Below are 20,625 nucleotides of genomic sequence, written 5' to 3'. Positions count from 1 at the left end.
CGAGTGGTTAGCACGAAGACCTCACAGCAAGGAGACCCGTGTTCAATTCCACCCTCGGCCATCTCTGTGTGGAGTTTGCATGTTCTCCCCGTGCATGCGTGGGTTTTCTCCGGGTACTCTGTTTTTTTCCCACATTCCAAAAACATGCTAGGTTAATTGGTGACTCCAAATTGTCCATAGGTATGAATGTGAGTGTGAATGGTTGTTTGTCTATATGTGCCCTGTGATTGGCTGGCCACCAGTCCAGGGTGTACCCCGCCTCTTGCCCGAAGACAGCTGGGATAGGCTCCAGCACCCCCCGCAACCCTTGTGAGGATAAGCGGTAGAAAATGAATGAATTTGGATAAATAAAATACATCAGGAAAAAGCCTGCATACATTTAACACGGACTATCTGGATGTGGACCAGAGCTACTGCTTTGGTCCCCGTTCCGCCACAAAGTTTCAAGTTTAGCAAACACATGAAGTGAATGCTGCAAAAAAGCCACTGACCAAAAACCCACAGGTTTGATTCTCCAGGTGTTGAAAAGCTGCACAGTGCCTCTAAAAATGTATGCCGCGGCCATTGAGATGAGTTATATGTCAACGTTTACTCAGTACATTCTGTGTTCCTGAAAAGGAATTGTACTTTCAAGTCGTTTACACTTAAGAGATAAAACATCTCTTTTTCTTTTTCTTTCCTCCCAACTGTCTTCACTCTCTAAATCCTGCCCACATAAAACACGAGACGTGAAACATCTGCTCGTGCACATCTGCTCCCATCGATTGGACAGGAAAACGTGAAATCCTGTGAAAGAGTGTCGGTGCATCTTTGACAATGATGTGTTTAATGACCTTGGAAAGACACAAGCAGTCAGAGAAGTCCCTGGTTGAAGTTTGAGGAGTTTGAGGCACGGCCATAAATCAGCATGTTCATGACGGCCTTTGCAGCTGGTTTGGTATGTATACGTGTTCTTGATGCTTATCGACTGAGGGAGGCCTAGGGACTTTAGAGGGTGGAAATAGGGTGGCATGTGTTTGGATGGGGAATTCTTCTCCAAGTGAATTAGCTCTCATTAGCTTTGGCTGTTTATTGACTCTTCGGTACTTCCGCTTTTTCCTTTCCTTTCTCGACCTTCACATTCTGTCTTATAATCTCCAAGACCTGTTCTTGAGGAAATTGTTTATTTTCACTCATTGCCCCCCATATGGATGAGATCTTGCTCATTCATTCACTCATTCATTCATTAAGGTCACATGTATTGCACTTTTAAGTCTCAGAGCTGACACAGTACTGTGTTGGTCAAAATCTAGACTTAATGTTAGAATGGAGTTTAAAAGTGCTCTTAGTACTTAGTATTTAGTCTTATAATTTGTTCCAGATCCAACATGACAAATTCACATCTGCAAAGTAGAATTCCTTATTCAAAAAGTGAATATTTTTGTAGTTACAACATAGAAAATCTGTTCAAGACCTTCCAAATAGTTTTTAACATTATTAGAGCCCTCTAGAGATGAAGTAACACCCCTATAGTCACATTAACTGTTGTATTACTCAATATAGTAGACATAATAAGATACAAGTAATCCATTTAAGAAATAAAATATGACTAGGGCTTACGTGTGTTGCTGTAAATATGTCCCCAACATGAGTGGAGCTGAGTGTGGGGTTGGACAGGAAGTGATGTCGGGGATTAAGTTGAAATAACACTCCTTTTGTTACCATTACACTCCTAGTATTCATTTTTGTAAATCTGTTCAACCTTCCAAATAGTTTTTAACATTATTAGAGCCCTCTACACATGAAGTAACACCCCTATAGTCACATTAACAGTCATATTACTCAATATAGTAGACATAATAAGATAGAAGTAATCCATTTAAGAAATAAAATATGATGAGTGCTCGCGTGTGTTGCTGTAAATATGTTGCTGACATGGGTGGAGCTGAGTGTGGGGTGGACAGGAAGTGATGTCGGGGATTAAGTTGAAATAACACTCCTTTCGTTGCCATTACACTCCTAGCATTCATTTTTTTTACACTGGATTTCACAACTATTACGCTACAGGGACTCTAGATGGCTGCTAGCTACCAAGCTAGGAGCTGAGTGTGGGGTGTACAGGAAGTGATGTCGGGGATTAAGTTGAAATAACACTCCTTTCGTTACCATTTCACTCCTTGTATTTGTTTTTTTTTTTACACTGGATTTCACAACTATTACGATACAAGGATTCTCAACGGCCGCTAGCTAGTAAGCTAGCGAGATAACCAGTTAGCCTTGAATTTATTTCTTCAAAACATAACATTTGGAGTGTGCAAAGGACAAAGAAAAAAAAACTCAAATTTACCACTACCACACAGAATGAGAGGAGAAAATTTTCACTCTTCATCCATGGCTGGCAAGGTAGGGTAATGCTAAGGTAATATTGTGTTTACCATGCACATATCCTCTCTACAACATGTCCAAGAGTTTGCTTTGTTTTTCTCTCTGGAGTTTTTGGTATTTTACAGATGAGGATAATAGCCAGAAAAAGGGCCAAAATAAACAGAGGGTACAATTCCTATTCAGGCTCTCCTGCCACAAAAATGATGAAAGGAAATACTGTGAGTTTTGTATCTCATATATGTCAAATGAGAAGGAAGAATAATATTTTAGGATGTGGTTAGATTTTTTTCTAGCATAGCGCACACTTTCCTGGACAAAAACTGACTCTTGGCTAGCTAAGATTTTGGAGATTAAGGACGTACATTCTCCAAATGTTACTTTATACTCGAATGGGATATTTCTTTCCATTAAAAAAATTCATCATAGGCAATACGGAACTGTAAATATTCATTCATTCATTCATTTTCTACTGCTTTTCCTCACGATGGTCGAGAGTCTGGCTTCTCTGACTTTATCTCCAAGGCCTCTAACATGTAATGTCTCTGATGTACTCGTTCCTGATCCTATCCATCCTGGTCACTCCCAATGAGAACCTCAGCATCCGCATCTCCGCTACCTCCAGTTCTGCTTCCTGTCTTTTCCACAGGTTTTTAATACTTGAAACATTCATTCATTCATTCATTCATTCATTAATTTTCTAGTGCTTATCCTCACGAGGGTTGCAGGAGCCTATCCCAGCTGTCTTCGGACGAGAGAAGGGGTACACCCTGGACTGGTCGCCAGCCAATCACAGGGCACAAACAACCATTCACACTCACATTCATACCTATGGACAATTTGGAGTCACCAATTAACCTAGCATGTTTTTGGAATGTGGGAGGAAACCGGAGTACCCGGAGAAAACCCACGCATGCACGGGGAAAACATGTAAATTCCACACAGAGATGGCCGAAGGTGGAAGGTGGGTCTCCTAGCTGTGAGGTCTGCATGCTAACCACTCGACCGCCGTGCAGCCCCACCTGTAAACATAAAACATAAAAACTGCCATATGACTACCATATTCAACTCCTCACTATTGCTCTTCCAGCGCAACAAGGAAGACCAATTATATTTGTGTATTATTCCAATTGGGTGATTTATTGTTTCGGCTTCTTTCTAATTGCAGATGTGATTTTCCAATACCTCCTAAGTGGTTTTGAAAGATATCCGCTCACTGTGGGTGACCCGTCATGTTTCTACAGGAAAGGTTTCTTATTTCCTACCTTTGCCCCACTACAAGCTTGTCTATTTGCATAAGTTTAGGTATGTTTAAGACAGGCAATACCACTGCCTCAGGCCAGAAAAGAAATTCCCAGGGAAGAAAGTATCTGTTGAGTTTTGACCTTTAGCTCCTCATGCTGATTCCTGCCAGTTTGCTTTCATTCTTTGCATATCCACCCCCTCAACTTTCGCTCTCGATTTCCCTACCCACACCCAAGCTGTGGCTCCCGGTGTCCCATTCTTTGTTTTCACATGTGACCAGTTGTTTTGCTCTGTTGCAATAGTCGGCTCGCCTCTGAAGTCACCCATTAACATCAATTTACACAATGAAATCAGAATGTGTGAAGTGTTGGCACGTTGGTGCTGTCCTGCCAAAGATGTGTCACTGAGCCAATAGCAGCTGCTGCTTAGAACATGTTCACATGTTCCATTAGTAGCCAGCAGTAGATTGACTGGCTCCAGATGTGCGGCGTGGCAGTCAAAAAGCCTCACAGGATACAACACAGGAGATGATGAGATGTGCGTTGTGTCTCCAGAGAGGCATGGGAGACATCTTTGGTGATTTAAAATACCTTAAGAGGAAGTTTGTTTGCATCAACGGTCATCGGACATTCCCTCTTGGACACATCCAAAGGAACTGTGGTTGGGAATACATCACTATTGCAATAGACGGATGTTAACAGCTTGTAATGGCTGAGGTCTGTTTGTCGAGTGGACATGCTGTTGTCTCACAACTATGCTCAGAGATGAATTCGTCAGTGTTGATGAAATGTAAATATTTCCATGATTTGCCTTCATAGAAATGTTTGTTCATCCAGCTGTACTCTCAAGAGAAGGTTACTATCATCACTTTCTGCTTCAGAGGAAGCAGTAGTGTTTCCTACATAGACCAATTGCTTATTTTAAGTGCACATTCATTCATTCATTCATTTTCTACCGCTTATCCTCACAACGGTTGCGGGGGGTGCTGGAGCCTATCCCAGCTAAGTTCGGGCGAGAGGCGGGGTAAACCCTGGACTGGTTGCCAGCCAATCACAGGGCACATATAGACAAACAAATCCATGCAGTGCAATAGCTCACACAGAAAACTTTCTAGATCTCTCAGAATCTGCACCTATACCAGCTGTATTGATCAAGGACATGAATAACCAATCTAAAAAAATAACAATGAAAATGGTAAATATTTCATTCATTTTCTACCGCTTATCCTCACGAGGGTCGTGGGGTGCTGGAGCCTGGACTGGTGGCCAGCCAATCACAGGGCACATATAGACAAACAACCATTCACACTCACATTCATACCTATGGACAATTTGGAGTTGCCAATTAACCTAGCATGTTTTTGGAATGTGGGAGGAAACTGGAGTACCCGGAGAAAACCCACGCATGCAAACTCCACATGGCCATTGAACTCGGGTCTCCTAGCTCTGCGCGCTAACCACGAGACCGCCGTGCAGCTCCAATCGCTAGTACTAGTTATTTAAGTACATGTACTTAAATAAAAACAAGGTGTCCATGAATAAATATTTGATTTAAATGCACAAATACAATGTCACTGCAAACTTTGATAACAATGGAGTTCAACCATCCTGTCACGTTCGGGCTTGAGAGCTTTGCGGTTCGACCCCAGGATCAACACAAATAATGGGAAACAAGTGCGGAAGATAATTGAAAGCAACGGAAAACAGAACAGAGCAACAGAGGAAGTGAATACAAAATAAGGGCATGAACGACAAACAGAGGAAAAGAGGAAAACTAAGATGGCTGTCACAAGGGGGTGAAGCCCAATCGTGACACATCCATCCATCCATTCATCCATCCATCTTCTACCTCTTACCCAAGGTTGGGTCCCAATAGGATGGCCCAGACTTCCCTTTCCCTGGCCACCTCATCCGGTGGATCCCGGGGCATTCCCAAGCCAGTTGGGAAACATAGTCTCTCCAACAGTCTTCATCGTCCTCTGTCTTTCTTTTAGCGGTTGGAAATGCCCGGAGGAACCGCTACTTATCCGCATTTAGAGAATCCACCTCATCGGGCTTTTTTCAATATGGTGGAGTTTCGGTTCTACTCTGAGTTTCTCCTAGATGACAGTGCTTACCTTATCTTTAAGAGAGCCCAGCTAAAGTCATTTTAGCTGCTATACCCACGATCTTGTTCTTTCGGCCCCCACCCAACCCTCATGATCATAGGTGAGGGTAGGAACATGTATCGACTGAGCCTTTCGGTCCCAGCTCTCTCTTCACCACTATGGTCCGATGTAGAGTCTCCATCACTGCAGATGCTGCATTAATTCGCTTATCAATGTGGTGTTTCACAAGACCCTGAGGAACTTAAACTCAACTTGTGACAGGATCTCATCCCCATCAGGTAGATGGCACTCCACCCTTTTCCAGGTGAGAGCCATGTACTCTGACATGGAGGTGCTGATTCTCACTCCGACCGCTTCACCCTCAGTTGCGAACAGATCCAGTGAGAGTTGAAGTTCTCAGTTTGATGAAGCCAGCAAAACCATCTGCAAAAAGCAGAGACCCAATCCTGCAGCCACCAAACCGGAGCCCCTCAATGTCTTAAAATTCAGTCCATAAAATAATGAACAGAATCGGTGACAAAGGGCAACCCTGGTGTAGTCCAACCCTCAGGTCCGACTTATTGCCGGCAATGCAAAGCAAGTTCTGACATTGGTCATACAGGGAACGAGAAGCCTGAATTAGCTGGTCCTGCACCATATACTCACAGAGTACCGTAGAACTCCTCTGGGAACATGGTCGAATGCCTTCTCCAAGTCCACAAAACACATGTAGACTGCTTGGGCAAACTCAAGGACCCTGCCGAGAGTGTAGAGCTGGTCCATGGTTCTGCAACCGGGACAAAAATCACACTGCTCCTCCTGAATCTGACATTCAACTATCTGGCAGATCCTCCTCTCCAGGACCCCTGAATCGACCTTACCAGGGAGGCTGAAGAGTGTGATTTCATGATAGTTGGAACACAACCTCTGGTTCCCCTTCTTAAATAGTCACACTTCCTTGCAACCTCTGCATGCATGATTAATGTATGTAGTTACTACGTATGTCCTGGTTGCTGAAGGTCACAGAGGTCCTCTGACCAGGACTTGTTGATTACATGCTCAAGGCTTAGCAAACATATGTTGCAGCTTTTCCATTCCCAGCTAAGTTGCCACCATTTATTGTAACTGATATCAGTCAATATGGGACGCTAACGGCTTTTCTTGTCAGCAATGCGTATTAGTACCGGTGTAACGTTACATTCTGTATGCAAAATGAAGATAATAACCGAGCCTTGAGAATCAGTGGAAAACTCGCTATTTTGTCCCAAAGGGAAAATGTTGAATAATTATTTCTCAGTCTGACATTGAGATTTTTCTATTTTGTTGCCAGAGGTTTCTTCTCAGTCAGGCAATGTGGTTTCTACAGACCCATCTTCTCATCTGGGCTTGGTTAATGCTGGTCGTGTTCGCCTGTGGTATTCCATTCCATATTAACGTGACTCTGATCTCCGCTAGCTAACGGCCCCTTAAGGAGTCAACACAACAATGAACTCACAACTGTATTCTTGTGAAGTGATGTATAAAGTAGTACATCATGGAAGGGATATGGATCCTGTTGTATTCATCCATGATGTCATGGGGGTCTCTTAAAGGGGATCTAGACTACTATTTGCAACTTTTCAGAATAGCATGTTTAAATGTTGTAGTTTTGTTCTTCATGATATGGAAGAGCCATATCATGAGGTTGTGTTTTTAAGTTATCCCGGGTTTAATTCTTAGACCACTGCTATATCTTATTTCTCATTCATTCAATGCCAATTCAGTTAAGGCTCGGATGAGGCTATGTTGTGGAATCTGTGGGAAAGACGGCATTACAAACAATACCGTGATTTTGTCAATTGAGACAATGTTGCTGTACATTTAAGCTTCGTTTACACCATCCCTACTTTTTGGAACAGTACTTTTTTCTGAGTTTTCATATTTAGATTAACAAATCCCATTGTTTAGTGTTTTTAGTTAAGGTACTGGTCGCAGTACTATACATTCTTAAAATGATTATATTATTTTTGTTTTTGTGTTATTTTAATGTTTTCGATAATTTTTTAGAAAACATATCTTACTCGCCCAAAAGAGCTTTGGCTAGTATCTTTAATTCGTTCCAGAAAGTCCAACTCTAACCAAAACATACATTAACCAAATCAGTTTTTACCATTAAAAATAATGCAAATATTTAATTAAATTTATCTATTCCAGAAAAATGAAAATGTTTAACAGAAACCTTGTTTTTCGTTAAATTTTAAAATTATAGTTTTATATGTAGAAAAAAAATTCAAAATGTATAGAAATTAGGGGTGACAAAAGGGGGAGTCTTTGCCATCGCTGCCCCCACCTTCTGGAACTCTTTGCCCCGTTCACTCCGTGCTTGCCCCGACCTTCCCACCTTCAAAAAACAAATCAAAACTGTTTAAATCCGTTTTTAATGTCTAACGTTTTATACCTGACTGCTGCGCGCCGCCCCGCTTTTAGCCTTGTTTTAGCTCTGAATGAATGTTTGAATATTGTATTTTAATGCATCGTTTACTCTGGTTTTACTCTACTCCATTTTTATTCCTTTTTTCTCTACTGTAAAGCATCTTTGAGTACTCTGAAAAGCGCTATACAAATAAAATGTATTATTATTATTATTAAAACCTCTCGATCAGAAAAAAAATGTCTCATGGGCACTCAACCTTTGCCGCTAATGTATTGATTAATTAATCACAAAACAAATGAAAATGGACTTGATAATTTTGCCGGCCTTAATACAGTGCCATGTGCATGCGGTTCTCCAACAGCTAGCCAGGACGACCCAGTGGGGGCATGTACCGCCACTAACTTGGTGTCTATGCCAGGCAATGTGTTCCAATACATAATCCCAATCTAAACACCCGATGAGTGTGGACACCAGTGTGTCTAAGTACAAACCACATTCATGGACATACTAAAAACAAAATAGACCCCCAGATGAAGCGCAACAAGTAAAAATGGCGAGGAATGTTTTCTTATCGCCACAGACGGTAGACCGAGTGGGCCAATTGATGATAGGGTCTTATCAAGAGTCTTGGACAGACAATTGAGTGCTGATGGAGTCCAGAGGGAGCAGGCGGTAAGAGTGCATTAGCCTGGAGAGGACCTCTGGTGGGCCTCAAGTGTTTACGTCACGAGGAGAAGGACTGGAGAGACCCCAGTATAGATAACCACACTCTACATTATATAAATGATTAATGTGAATAAATAATTACTTATAATACTGTAATTTTATCTTACTCACTCAGAGGTTGGCCCATGAATCTTCATTCTTCTTCTTCTAACATTGTGGGAACATTTGGGGAAGCATGTTTGGATATGTTTGGTGTGCAAGAACTTCACCTCCAAGCCTTCCAAACGCATACTGTATAAGGATAAGCTGGGTTATAATAGAAACTCCATAATTTCTTTAATTTTCACTTCCTGTAGGATATAATGGCCATAAAGTGTATTTTTGCCTGACAGATAATTAGGGCCTTGAGGCAAGTCTGAGAAGCAACAGACAAAGCTATGAAATAATACCTGCTATATTTCCAACCTCGTCTCCGTAGGTGGTCTCTGCATATACGTTCTCCTGACATCCGCCCCTCACTACACACCCACTGACAAATATCAGGGAAATATTAACACCAGGGCTAAAATCCTGCATGGCGGCTGTGGTGTTTAGTAAAAATATACACCCTTAGCTCTATAAACGGTTCGTGTTGGACCCATGGCTGCTCCATCAAGGTCAAGGTTTTGTTCACATGCAGGAGAAGCTGGCTCAGCATCCTAGTGATGTGTGAGTTCATGTCGTGTGTTTCCATTAAATTGATGTGGAAACAATACAGCATGAAAAGAAATACACATGAGGATTAATGAAGGCAAGGTGTGAACCTACACAGCATAATACAGCAGACCTCTTCTGAGGCTGAACATGTGCATCTGACTCATTTGACTTGGTATACTGCTGTTATTTCCGCCCTTTGTATTGAGTTGTGGACTCCCATAGAGCAGCTACACACAATAACCACCACAGGAAGCTTTCTATTTCTTCCAGAATCTACACCTATTCAGCTATATTTCTTTGCATGTTGGTAATGGTAATGGTAATGGTAATGGTAATGGTAATGGTAATGGTAATGGTAATGGTAATGGTAATGGTAACGGTAACGGTAATGGTAATAGAAATGGTTTTATTTCATTTGAACATGCATCCGATTACAATTGAATGCATCACATAATCAGTTCCCAGTTCCACATGTCCAAAAGGAGTAGGAAGAAGCAAAGCTTATTAAATCCTACCCCTCCATCTGGTACTTTTACAATCAGTAACTGTTACATTTATTCAATTCCTGCATGGATGTTGTGCTTACTTTAAGATGTCGCTCAATTGTATGTAGCTTTAGCATTTTAGCGGTTGGAACTACTAATTGTGGTGGGAAACGGCTATTATCAACCCCACTCCCTGTATGCACACTATATAATGCTACACAGACAAGCGCTTTTGTTCCATGACTAAACACAGTTAGGACACTGATAAATTAGTACTTAATGCTTGATCTTCTGACTTTTCCACACGACCAAGTAACATTGGAAAGGTGTTGGTCTTCAGCTAGTTTGTCGACTTGTCCAGCCGCATACTGGCCCATGTTCACAAAACAGTCCAGTGTGAAATATCGTTGACAGATTAAAATGCATTTCTTTTGCTGGTAGGAATCAGGAACTCCAACCATTTGGTGGTTGGATGCACAATGGTGGCGTCTTTAGGAATTGTAAACAAATGTGGCTTTCCCTTATGAACCATTGCTAGCAAGTAAACACGGAGCTTGCGGGAGGGCAGAGAATTTATCTGGCTTCCAACCACGCCCTTATAAGGAAGTCCTCTTCTCTGTGACATCACAAAGGGCTAGTTTTACCAGGCCTTCGGAAAGCAAATGCCACTTTAATACAAATCTAAGACAAACAAATGACCTATTGTCTGGCGTTTGTAACTCATTCATTTTCTACCGCTTTTTCCTCACGAGGGTCGCGGGGGTGCTGGAGCCTATCCCAGCTGTCTTTGGTGAGAGGCGGGTTACACCCTGGACTGGTCGCCAGCCAATCACAGGGCACATATAGTCAAACAACCATTCACACTCACACCTATGGACAATTTGGAGTGGCCAATTAACCTAGCATGTTTTTGGAACGTGGGAGGAAACCGGAGTACCCGGAGAAAACCCACGCATGCACGGGGAGAACATGCAAACTGAAAAGATGGCCGAGGGTCAGAATTGAACCCTGGTCTCCTCGCTGTGAGGTCTGTGCGCAAACCACTCGACCGCCGTGCCGCGCATCTGTAACTAGAAGTAAGAAAACAATCCAGTTAGAAATTCTTAGCACTCTTTTTTTTAGAGCATATGTATTAACTTTGTCATTAAGATACACACATTATTCAGTTGGAAATTAAGGCAAATTCAGGTTTTTTTCACATTTTATGCAAAAAAACAACAACCTGGATCTATTATATTTTGATTTGCGCCAAAATGTAGTGATAATTATTGTTATTATTATATGAATATGAAGTGATAAAAGAGGGCAGCGTGTCCTCCCTGCACAGGGTTACATACAGTTCTAGCCGTCTGTTAGACTACTCGTCCTGGTGTAGTCTTTGATGTGAGGCCTCGGCGTTCACCCCCGACAGGATATTAGTCTCTAATGACCTCCTGACTGGCTTCCTCCCCGAATGCATGCAGTCGTCCAGACAGGAGTGTTGGGAGACATTTAACATTTAAAAAAAACTAAAAAAAAAAAAAGTGTTCTCCCCCAGAAACTTCAAGACCTTTACAAGCTTTTGATGCACTAGCATGCAAATGCAGCCGTCCCTTAAAATCTGAACTTCAGGTTGTAAAAGTAGGAATTTTACTGAAGTTTTCAGGACAAATTTGCCTTAAAAGCTACACTGAAACAAGGAGGTTGAATTTTCATTATGCATAACATCCAGCCTGATATCGGGCTTATTTTAGCTCTCTGTAGGTTTTGACTAACTAACCAGTTACGCTACAATAACAAACAACAGAGCCAATGATAAAGAAGGTGAGAAATGCTATTGAATTAGTATTAAGTTATAAGTTTGGCAAGGACCACTGTGTTTATTCTGCATGGGTGTAGAGGGGCGTGGTCATGTGGACATAGTTGTTTGTGCGTGCTTATGTACACAGAAGCCCTAAACCGTGTGCACTTGCTGGTGCACACTATAGTCCACCATCATATTTACGACAATCAGCATATGTGTTTGCGATTTTGGTTTGGTTTGATCACTATCGATGCTCCCGTCGCACCAAATGTATTTTGTTCAGTATTTCAACAGCAAAGGTAAAATCAGGCTGCAATATCAAGAAATACCATAATTTCCGGCGAATATAAATGTTGTTTAAAAGGGAAAAACGGGAATGTCTGCCGAAACCCACTGCAAATTTGGTGTGTGATACAATGCAGCTAGTTTCTACTGGCCATTATTTCTTAATGCAATACAAAAGAAACAGGGGCTGCACGGTGGTCGAGTGGTTAGCACGCAAACCCGAGTTCAATTCCACACTTGGCCATCTCTGTGTGGAGTTTGCATGTTCTCCCCGTGCATGCGTGGGTTTTCTCCGGGTACTCCGGTTTCCTCCCACATTCCAAAAACTTGCTAGGTTAATTGGGGACTCCAAATTGTCCATAGGTATGAATGTGAGTGTGAATGGTTGTTTGTCTATATGTGCCCTGTGATTGGCTGGCGACCAGTCCAGGGTGTACCCCGCCTCTTGCTCAAGGACAGCTGGGATAGGCTCCAGCACCGCGACCGCTCGCGACCCTTGTGGGGATAAGCGGTAGAAAATGAATGAATGAAAAAAGAAAGAGGGACCCCCCTGATATTTTCCATTAGTACTCTCTGCTGAGTGAGTGTTGATTCACCAACAGACACAATCATCTGACACTATCAAGAACTTGGGCCCTTGACCGCATCACACACACTGGGAAAAATTTTAATTTGTGTGATGACAGGAAGTTTTGCTATAGTTCAGACAGGTGATCCTTCAACACATAATAGGTTTATGAGCAGGAATCCTCTTGTTTGATTAGTCAGACTGGATAAAGCATTTGAGGGGAGCAGCCGGATAAAGAGCAGGATCTCCAACTGTCAAAACACTGAGGTTGGGAAAAGAGAGGAGCTTTTACATACTTAAGTAACGGCACCATTAACAATGATTTAAATGTCCCGGTGCATGTTCACACAGTAGGTATGTCTGTACGGTGCACAGTTCAACATGTACCTTGCAGCACTCAAACGAATGAAAGCTTTATTTGTGGTTTGAACACATCTTTGTCAAACATTGTGCAGGCCCTGCAGGCGATCCACCAGCAACTGCAGGAGCGTGTTCAGGCATGTCTTCCTGACATCTGGGAATCAGGATGCCTTCAGCACTCTATCAATCATGGGAATCCACCTAGGAATATATATAAATAAGTATTTATACAGGGCTGCACGGGGGTCGAGTGGTTAGCGCGCAGACCTCACAGCTAGGAGACCCGAGTTCAATCCCACCCACCCTGTGTTGAGTTTGCATGTTCTCCCCGTGCATGCGTGGGTTTTCTCCGGGTACTCCGGTTTCCTCCCACATTCCAAAAACATGCTAGGTTAATTGGCGACTCCAAATTGTCCATAGGTATGAATGTGAGTGTGAATGGTTGTTTGTCTATATGTGCCCTGTGATTGGCTGGCCACCAGTCCAGGGTGCTTACGGGGTGATTACTGCTATATGTGGACAGACTTCATGCTTACTCAGCTTGTGATGACATCATGAGAACTTTGACACACAAACAAAACTGTTGTGTCTCAGTAATCAGAGCAGAGCGGCTGTTCATCGATAGTTACCTCTGCCAAGGAGATTTTGTTTTTGTTGCTTTTTGTTACAAAGTTTACTCCATTGATTTTCCAGTGAGTTTTGCAGAAGAGAGGGGTATGTACCTAAGAAATGGTAAAGATGTGTTTTAATGTTTTAGTTCATAGAATTTTACCTGAATCATGTTGACAAAATTCAGTCACATGCAGAATTTGGGTACAGTGGCACACCCATTTCTTAGATTGGCTTCCATTTGTCCTGACATTCTTGGCCGTTTTTCAAGTTAATCACTGTATAATTCCATATTAACACAAATATAAGACCATTTTTTTTCTGGAAAGACTATTGTCTTATATTTGGGATCGAAGATTTATCCATGTACACCCACACCAAAGTGGCGCCAATGGACTTCTGACCAAGCAAGTTAGAGCTTTTCTTCCTGTCACTCACATACATCACATACACCATATTGACAAAAATTCAGGCACATACAAAATTTGGGAAGAGTGGCACACCCATTTCTTAGATTGGCTTCCATTTGTCCTAACATTTCTGGACGTTTTTCAAGTTAATCACTGTATAATTCCATATTAACACAAATATAAGCCGATTTTTTTTCTGGAAAAGACTATTGTCTTGTATTTGGCATCGAAAGATTTATCCATGCACGCCAACACCAAAGTGGCACCAATGGACTTCTGACCAAGCAAGTTAGAGCTTTTCTTCCTGTCACTCACATACATCACATAAACCATATTGACAAAATTCAGGCACATACAAAATTTGGGAAGAGTGGCACACCCATTTCTTAGATTGGCTTCCATTTGTCCTAACATTTTTGGACGTTTTTCAAGTTAATCACTGTATAATTCCATATTAACACAAATACAAGACAATTTTTTTTCTGGAAAAGACTATTGTCTTATATTTGGCATTTATCCATGCACACCAACACCAATATGGCGCCGATGGACTTCTGACCAAGCAAGTTAGAGCTTTTCTTCCTGTCACTCACATACATCACATACACCATGTTGACAAAATTCAGGCACATACAAAATTTGGGAAGAGTGGCACACCCATTTCTTAGATTGGCTTCCATTTGTCCTAACATTTTTGGCCGTTTTTTAAGTTGTATATTGTATAATTCCATATTAACACAAATATATTATATTCTGGAAAAGACTATTGTCTTGTATTTGGGGTCGAAAGATTTATCCATGCACACCAACACCAAAGTGGCGGCGATGGACTTCTGACCAAGCAAGTTAGAGCTTTTCTTCCTGTCACTCACATACACCAATGACCTGGGGAGATGCTCTAGCGACACAAAAGTGTCTCAAAGACACAAAAGGAGCTACGATGCTACGATGATCAATGAATTGAGGTCAATTTTGATACTGTGATAGGACTGAAAGAAGTCTACACTGGAATGATCATTGTAGGTCAGGGGTCACCAATGCGCTGCCTTTGGGTGTCAGGTAGGCTTTCATTTAATACTATGAGAAGGAAATGTATTCTGAAATGCAAATTATGAGTTGTGAATACCAGCATTTTGTTCTGGTAAATCATATTTGGTTTGTATATGTTGAAATAGACTACTAAATTAGTATTTTAAAATTTTCATTTTGCAAAAGTAGCTCTCACAAGAAAAAATGTTGGAGACCCCCCCGTTCTACGGCTTTTGATGCGGGTATTCCTTCGTGGTTTTTAAGATATTTTTGACTGTTTTATCCGTTCCTCATGCACTCTGATCTGAGAAAGTGAGAGAGCGGTTAGAGAGCGTGCAAGAGAATCTGGGCTAGACCGGCCCCTTTAGTGTGATGCATGTTTCAACCGAGGTCTTACTTTCCATAACACTGCCTTGTCACTTTGACTCAGTCACTGCGTGCTCAAGGCTGGATTCTATTCTCTGAAAAGCTGCTCAAGTTCAGGATAACAACAAAGGTATTTTGTTTTCTCTTGCAATGTCATATTAATGTCATTTATTCATCATTTTGTGTCACAGGACAGAAGTCTTGTGATTGTTTTTGTTTGAATGAACTTGTACGAGAAGACTCCATGCCAAAATATACTAAAAGAAAAAATGTATTTGTTGTTATAACTAATCACAGATAATATATGTGCAGTATCAGTGACAAGTGACTCAACAATGAAGCATATTACTGCTGATGATGTTTAAAAGAGTATGTGAATTCCATTTAGAATAGATTCAAAGCGTGATATACATTCCAGACAGTAAATGTTAACATATGCCTCAAAGAAAATCACACAAAAGACAATCTTAGAGGAATGTGGCTATAATTAACCGCTGTTTGACTTTTACTTCTACTGCTAGAACAATTGAAGCCCAGTTTCAACAAATGCATGATAATGGTTTACTTATGGTGTCTGGCATTGATGGTGAAAGCATATTTATAGTGTGTGTATGACTTCAAAAGCGCTTCTTATTTATACAATAAGAATGGTGTCGTCAAATGCGTCTGTTTTTCTTATTAATTGGGTGCACATGTCTAAAATGATACAATAGGAAGGATGGGATTCTCCTTTAAGTAACATGTCTCTGAAAGGTGACACAAACAACAATAATAACCATTTTACTGTATATAGTAGTACGACATGGTGGTATGTATATGCGTTTTTTCTTATGAATTTACTTCTTTTTTTGGTATTTTGTTTGTTTCTAATATTATTTCCATATATTAATTTACCATTTTATTGAAAATTGCTCCAATGATAACAAAGTTTGCCTTTTTTCTCCCAGCAGTGACCAAGACACAAGGAGCTCAACAGTACCCCCCTCTGGTGAAACTGAAAACTTGGATTTTTTTTTATTCTTACCATATATGAAGGCCATTTAATTCAGCGTGTTGAAAGACTTCAGATGTTTCCATGCTGTCAGCCAAACTCACTTAAAATGACTTTATAGCCATTAAAGTCAATTAAAGCATGGAGGCTTCAAGTTCTGCTCATGTTGGAACTCCCCCCACAACATTCACAATGCTCCCCTCCTCAACTCCACCATCTTCTTATGGTTATCTTCAGTTCTTCTGGAAGTACCAGGACAACTCAGTCATTGTGGAGCATTATAACTACACAGGGAAGCTGCAGGGAGACCGCTACCGTGGCGGCCTCCGACCAGAGGGCATTGCCTTTATAGTGGTGTGTCTGCTCATCATTCTGGAGAACGCTGTGGTTCTTCTCGCTATCTGGAGGAACAAGAAGTTCCACTTGCCTATGTATTATCTCCTGGGAAACCTGACTCTGTCTGATCTCCTGGCTGGGATTACGTACATGGCAAACATCATCATGTCCGGGCCCAAGACTTTGCAGCTAACACCGCTTCTGTGGTTCCTCCGAGAAGGAGGAGTATTCATCACGCTGGCTGCCTCCATCATTAGCCTCCTGGCGATCGCTATTGAAAGGCATGTAACTATGGTGACTATGAGGCCGTACCACAGTGCAAAGCGGGGACGGATGTTGGCGTTGATTTGTGCAAGTTGGGCCCTCGCTGGTTTCTTGGGCGTCCTCCCAATCCTGGGATGGAACTGCATCCACAAACTGGACCAGTGCTCCACTGTGCTTCCTCTTTACGCCAAGAGCTACATCCTGTGCTGCATATCGGTCTTCAGCGCCGTTCTCCTCGCTATCGTGGTCCTGTACGCCCGGGTTTTCCGCATCGTCCGCACCAATACACAACGACAGCGGCTTGGCTTGTCCAGCAGCATGAGGAAAGGCTTAGCGAGGAAATCCCAGAAGTACATCGCCCTCCTCAAGACGGTCACCATAGTTCTGGGTGTCTTCATCGCCTGTTGGCTCCCTCTTTTTCTTCTACTTCTCCTGGATTTTTTCTGCCCGACACGCAGCTGCCACCTCCTCTACAAGGCTGACTACTTCCTTGGAGTGGCTATGGTCAACTCGCTCCTCAACCCCATCATTTACACCCTAACCAGCAAGGACATGAGAAGAGCCATTCTCAGGCTGCTCTGTCGGCCATGTCTCATGACCAGAGACGGCCAGGTGAAGAAAATCGGCATGCCATTCCTGGAGTGCAGCTTCAGCAAGACGGAGGTGGCCTCTCAGAAGTTGGAAGGGGGGATAGAGACGACAATCTCTTCTGGGAATGGCGTCACAACCCCATCTCCCATCAAGGCCCTTTATCCTAAACTCTTTAAGCCCTAAAGACTGTCGGCTTGGGTCGCACTTAACAAAAGGACATGTAGCACTCTTTTTTTTTATAGGACAACTACCTCTTTTCCACTGCATGGGACCAACATACTGTTTCCAGTACATAACCAATGCTGTGGACGTTGCAGTATTACACTTACTGCCCTCAGTCTCCTGTTGGATAAAACATGCTCCTTCCTGTGATAAGAGATACATGCAGGAGACCCTTCTGACTGATGCGTTCAAGGTGGCATGGGTTTTTGCAGTTTGCTGTGCAGTGGAAAAGGGTCAACATGAACTGTAAGCAACCACCATACAAAGCTACAGTTAGACGTCAACAAAAGGCTTCTCTACGCCATGAGTGGTTACGTTTGAGACAACCATTTCAAGGCTACTCATCAAATGTGAACAAGCCAGCTCTTATCAACTGATTTGCACTGAAATGGCTTGCACTCTTGTGGTTCTGTGGTTTGTACCCAAGCCTGAAAGGACACTTTGATTAAAAAAACCAATGACCGATAAGTGTAAATACCACATTCACACTCTCTTTGTGTGGTTTCTTGTTGAAAAAAATAATAATAATCTATACACACTTGTTTGAGCTGTACATCTGTAAACACATGGATTTCGCTGGATCGAAGGCCTGAGGTGTGATGTATAGTGTACTTGATATAGATTTTGTTACACTGTGGCAGCAATGCAGTGGGGGGGCATCGACAGGAAAGAGCTGTGGTTGCATACAGCTAAGCACAGACAGACCACTTCTGTGGGAGGCAGATGCAAAATGACAGCTATGGTGTGTGACCAGTGGAAAATGTGTTTTTGTGTTAAATGTCACAGCAACAAGAAGCATTGCCATTGGCTTCAAAGATTTTTTTATTATCTCACATTTGATGTCACATTTTTGTACAAATGTTTTTTGGACTCTTCCAGGACATTTTTTTTGTACTTTAATTAATTTGAGGAGTGTTCGTAACGTGTGTATAGTAAGTTATATACATTTTGTAACAGTGTCTGTAATTTTATTTTAACCATGTTTTTTTCATAAAGGACAAAACTTTTTTGTGGAGTTGGGTTTATTTTGACTTTGTCTTAAATTGTGCATGAAGCCTTTTTTTTATTTTAAGAAGAAGCCCGAGAGGAAGTGAGCCCCCTTGTCTCGCATCTGGTAAGGGCATTGGCCTACATACATTTCGGATTTTTTTTTTTTTTTGTACTTCTGCCATACAAAGATCAAAATGGGCCTTCACCAATGCCTCACCTTCAACTGCAACTCGTGTTTTATGCCATAACTTTGTTTAATTCCCACATTGAACCACAAACAAGACCATCCCGAATGTAAGACAAACCCTCTTTAGTCAAGATTTAGTCAATTAAGACAAGTTATACATATATTTTTGTTAAATGTTTTTAAATTGTGTTTGCGGCAGAATATTGTGTTTTGGTAATCTGTTTTTTTTTTTTGCCCTGGTGGGAGGGGCCAAGAGTTATAAAGAGGCCTTTTTCAAACATTCGGGGTGGGAGTAGGATGGAAGTGCATTCAATCGCATTAAACAGTACTACACAAAGGTAGTGTTGAGCCTTAAACACAGTAAATGAAGTACTGTTGCTTCACCACTGTAAATATATCTTTTTAATACTTTGCGGTTGTATTTTTCTTGCACCTTTTCACATTCTTTGTACACTTTTTCATTGCGCTGCACTATCTGGAGAACACAATAAATACGCTAAAAGTTATCTTTTTGACTCTGCCATTGGTTTTTTTTCTCACTGTTCTGAGGAGCTTGCAGTACAGCCTCACGACTATCATGTTTTCAATATCAGTGAAATAACTCATGGATTAAATACAAAGAATAATAATAATATTTCACACATAGATAAACAACCATTCACACTCACATTCATACCTACTGACGATCTAGAGTCTCTAATTAACCTAAAATGCATGTTTTTGGAATGTGGGAGGAAACAGGAGTACCAGTAGAAAACCCATGCATGCACGGAGGGAACATGCTAACGCCACACGCAGAATTGAACCCAGGTCTTCCCGATCTTCTGACTGTGGCCAACTTGCTAACCACTGCTAACCGCCGTGTGGCCTATGCACTTAACATGCTAAATAGAATTGCAAACACGATTGCTGGCGGCTATGTTTGCAATCATAAAACATTCTTTTTCAATGTTGTCGCTACATAACTGCTTTCAATTTACATAGAAAAACTGTCTTTCATAACAGCATGACAATGCATAATGCACATGCGTCCTTAAGTGAGCCCATCCAAGAAAGACTATAACAAATGCATAGTTCCAGATGATGGAAGTACCCAGTGTCTTTTGCAGGAGGGCACCGAGGGAGGGGATTTTCTACCTGACCTGCGTTTCCCTTCCTTTCCTCAACTGTTGCTTTCATTCCTACAAGAGGATGTTCAAGAGTAGTGACTTATAACAGAAAGTTATCTTAGGTCAGCCTTAGATTTATGTACTTAAGACAGATGTGTTTGTAAGGACCCATCTGGGTGACCCAAGCCTGAAACCGGATCATCTGAGAGGAACTAAACACAGCCTGAATCAGTTGGAGTGCGTGTACCTCTTCTTGAATCAGGAATTTAAAGAAAAGACCTATTCATGTCTTGTCTGGTTATATAAGTACATTGCTGAAATTTATGAAATTTATTTTATTTTATTTTATTTTATTTTATTTTATTTTATTTTATTTTATTTTATTTTATTTTATTTTATTTTATTTTATTTTATTTTATTTTATTTTATTTTATTTTATTTTATTTTAATTTAATTTAATTTAATTATTATTATTATCATTAGTTAATGGACATTACCAGTGTAGAACCCATGGGTTTGAGCTCATTTCCATCTGTAGTCTTTTAGGATTTATAATAGGGTGTATTATTTAGC

At 41.4% G+C, this 20,625-nt stretch overlaps 1 protein-coding gene across 2 annotated transcripts in view; it reads left to right on the top strand.

The window, feature by feature from the left end:
- The window catches only part of s1pr5b (sphingosine-1-phosphate receptor 5b), a 59,025-nt gene extending 39,618 nt beyond the window's left edge, over positions 1 to 19,407 (top strand). Inside the window, exons 1-2 of one of the 2 annotated variants that reach the window (XM_058087537.1) lie at positions 15,403 to 15,492; positions 16,310 to 19,407. In XM_058087537.1, coding sequence (XP_057943520.1) covers positions 16,495 to 17,727 — 1,233 coding nt within the window. In that variant the 5' untranslated portion in view covers positions 15,403 to 15,492; positions 16,310 to 16,494 and the 3' untranslated portion in view covers positions 17,728 to 19,407. Of the gene's footprint in view, positions 1 to 15,402; positions 15,493 to 16,309 lie in introns of those variants that run through there. The other variant, XM_058087547.1, reaches the window with a different exon arrangement.
- Positions 19,408 to 20,625: the final 1,218 nt, after the last annotated feature.

The sequence above is a fragment of the Doryrhamphus excisus genome, chromosome 1 (assembly GCF_030265055.1).
Source record: "Doryrhamphus excisus isolate RoL2022-K1 chromosome 1, RoL_Dexc_1.0, whole genome shotgun sequence".
Lineage (NCBI taxonomy): Eukaryota > Metazoa > Chordata > Actinopteri > Syngnathiformes > Syngnathidae > Doryrhamphus > Doryrhamphus excisus.
The sequence above is the reverse complement of the archived record's forward strand: the minus strand, read 5'-3'. Positions and strand labels throughout refer to the sequence as shown.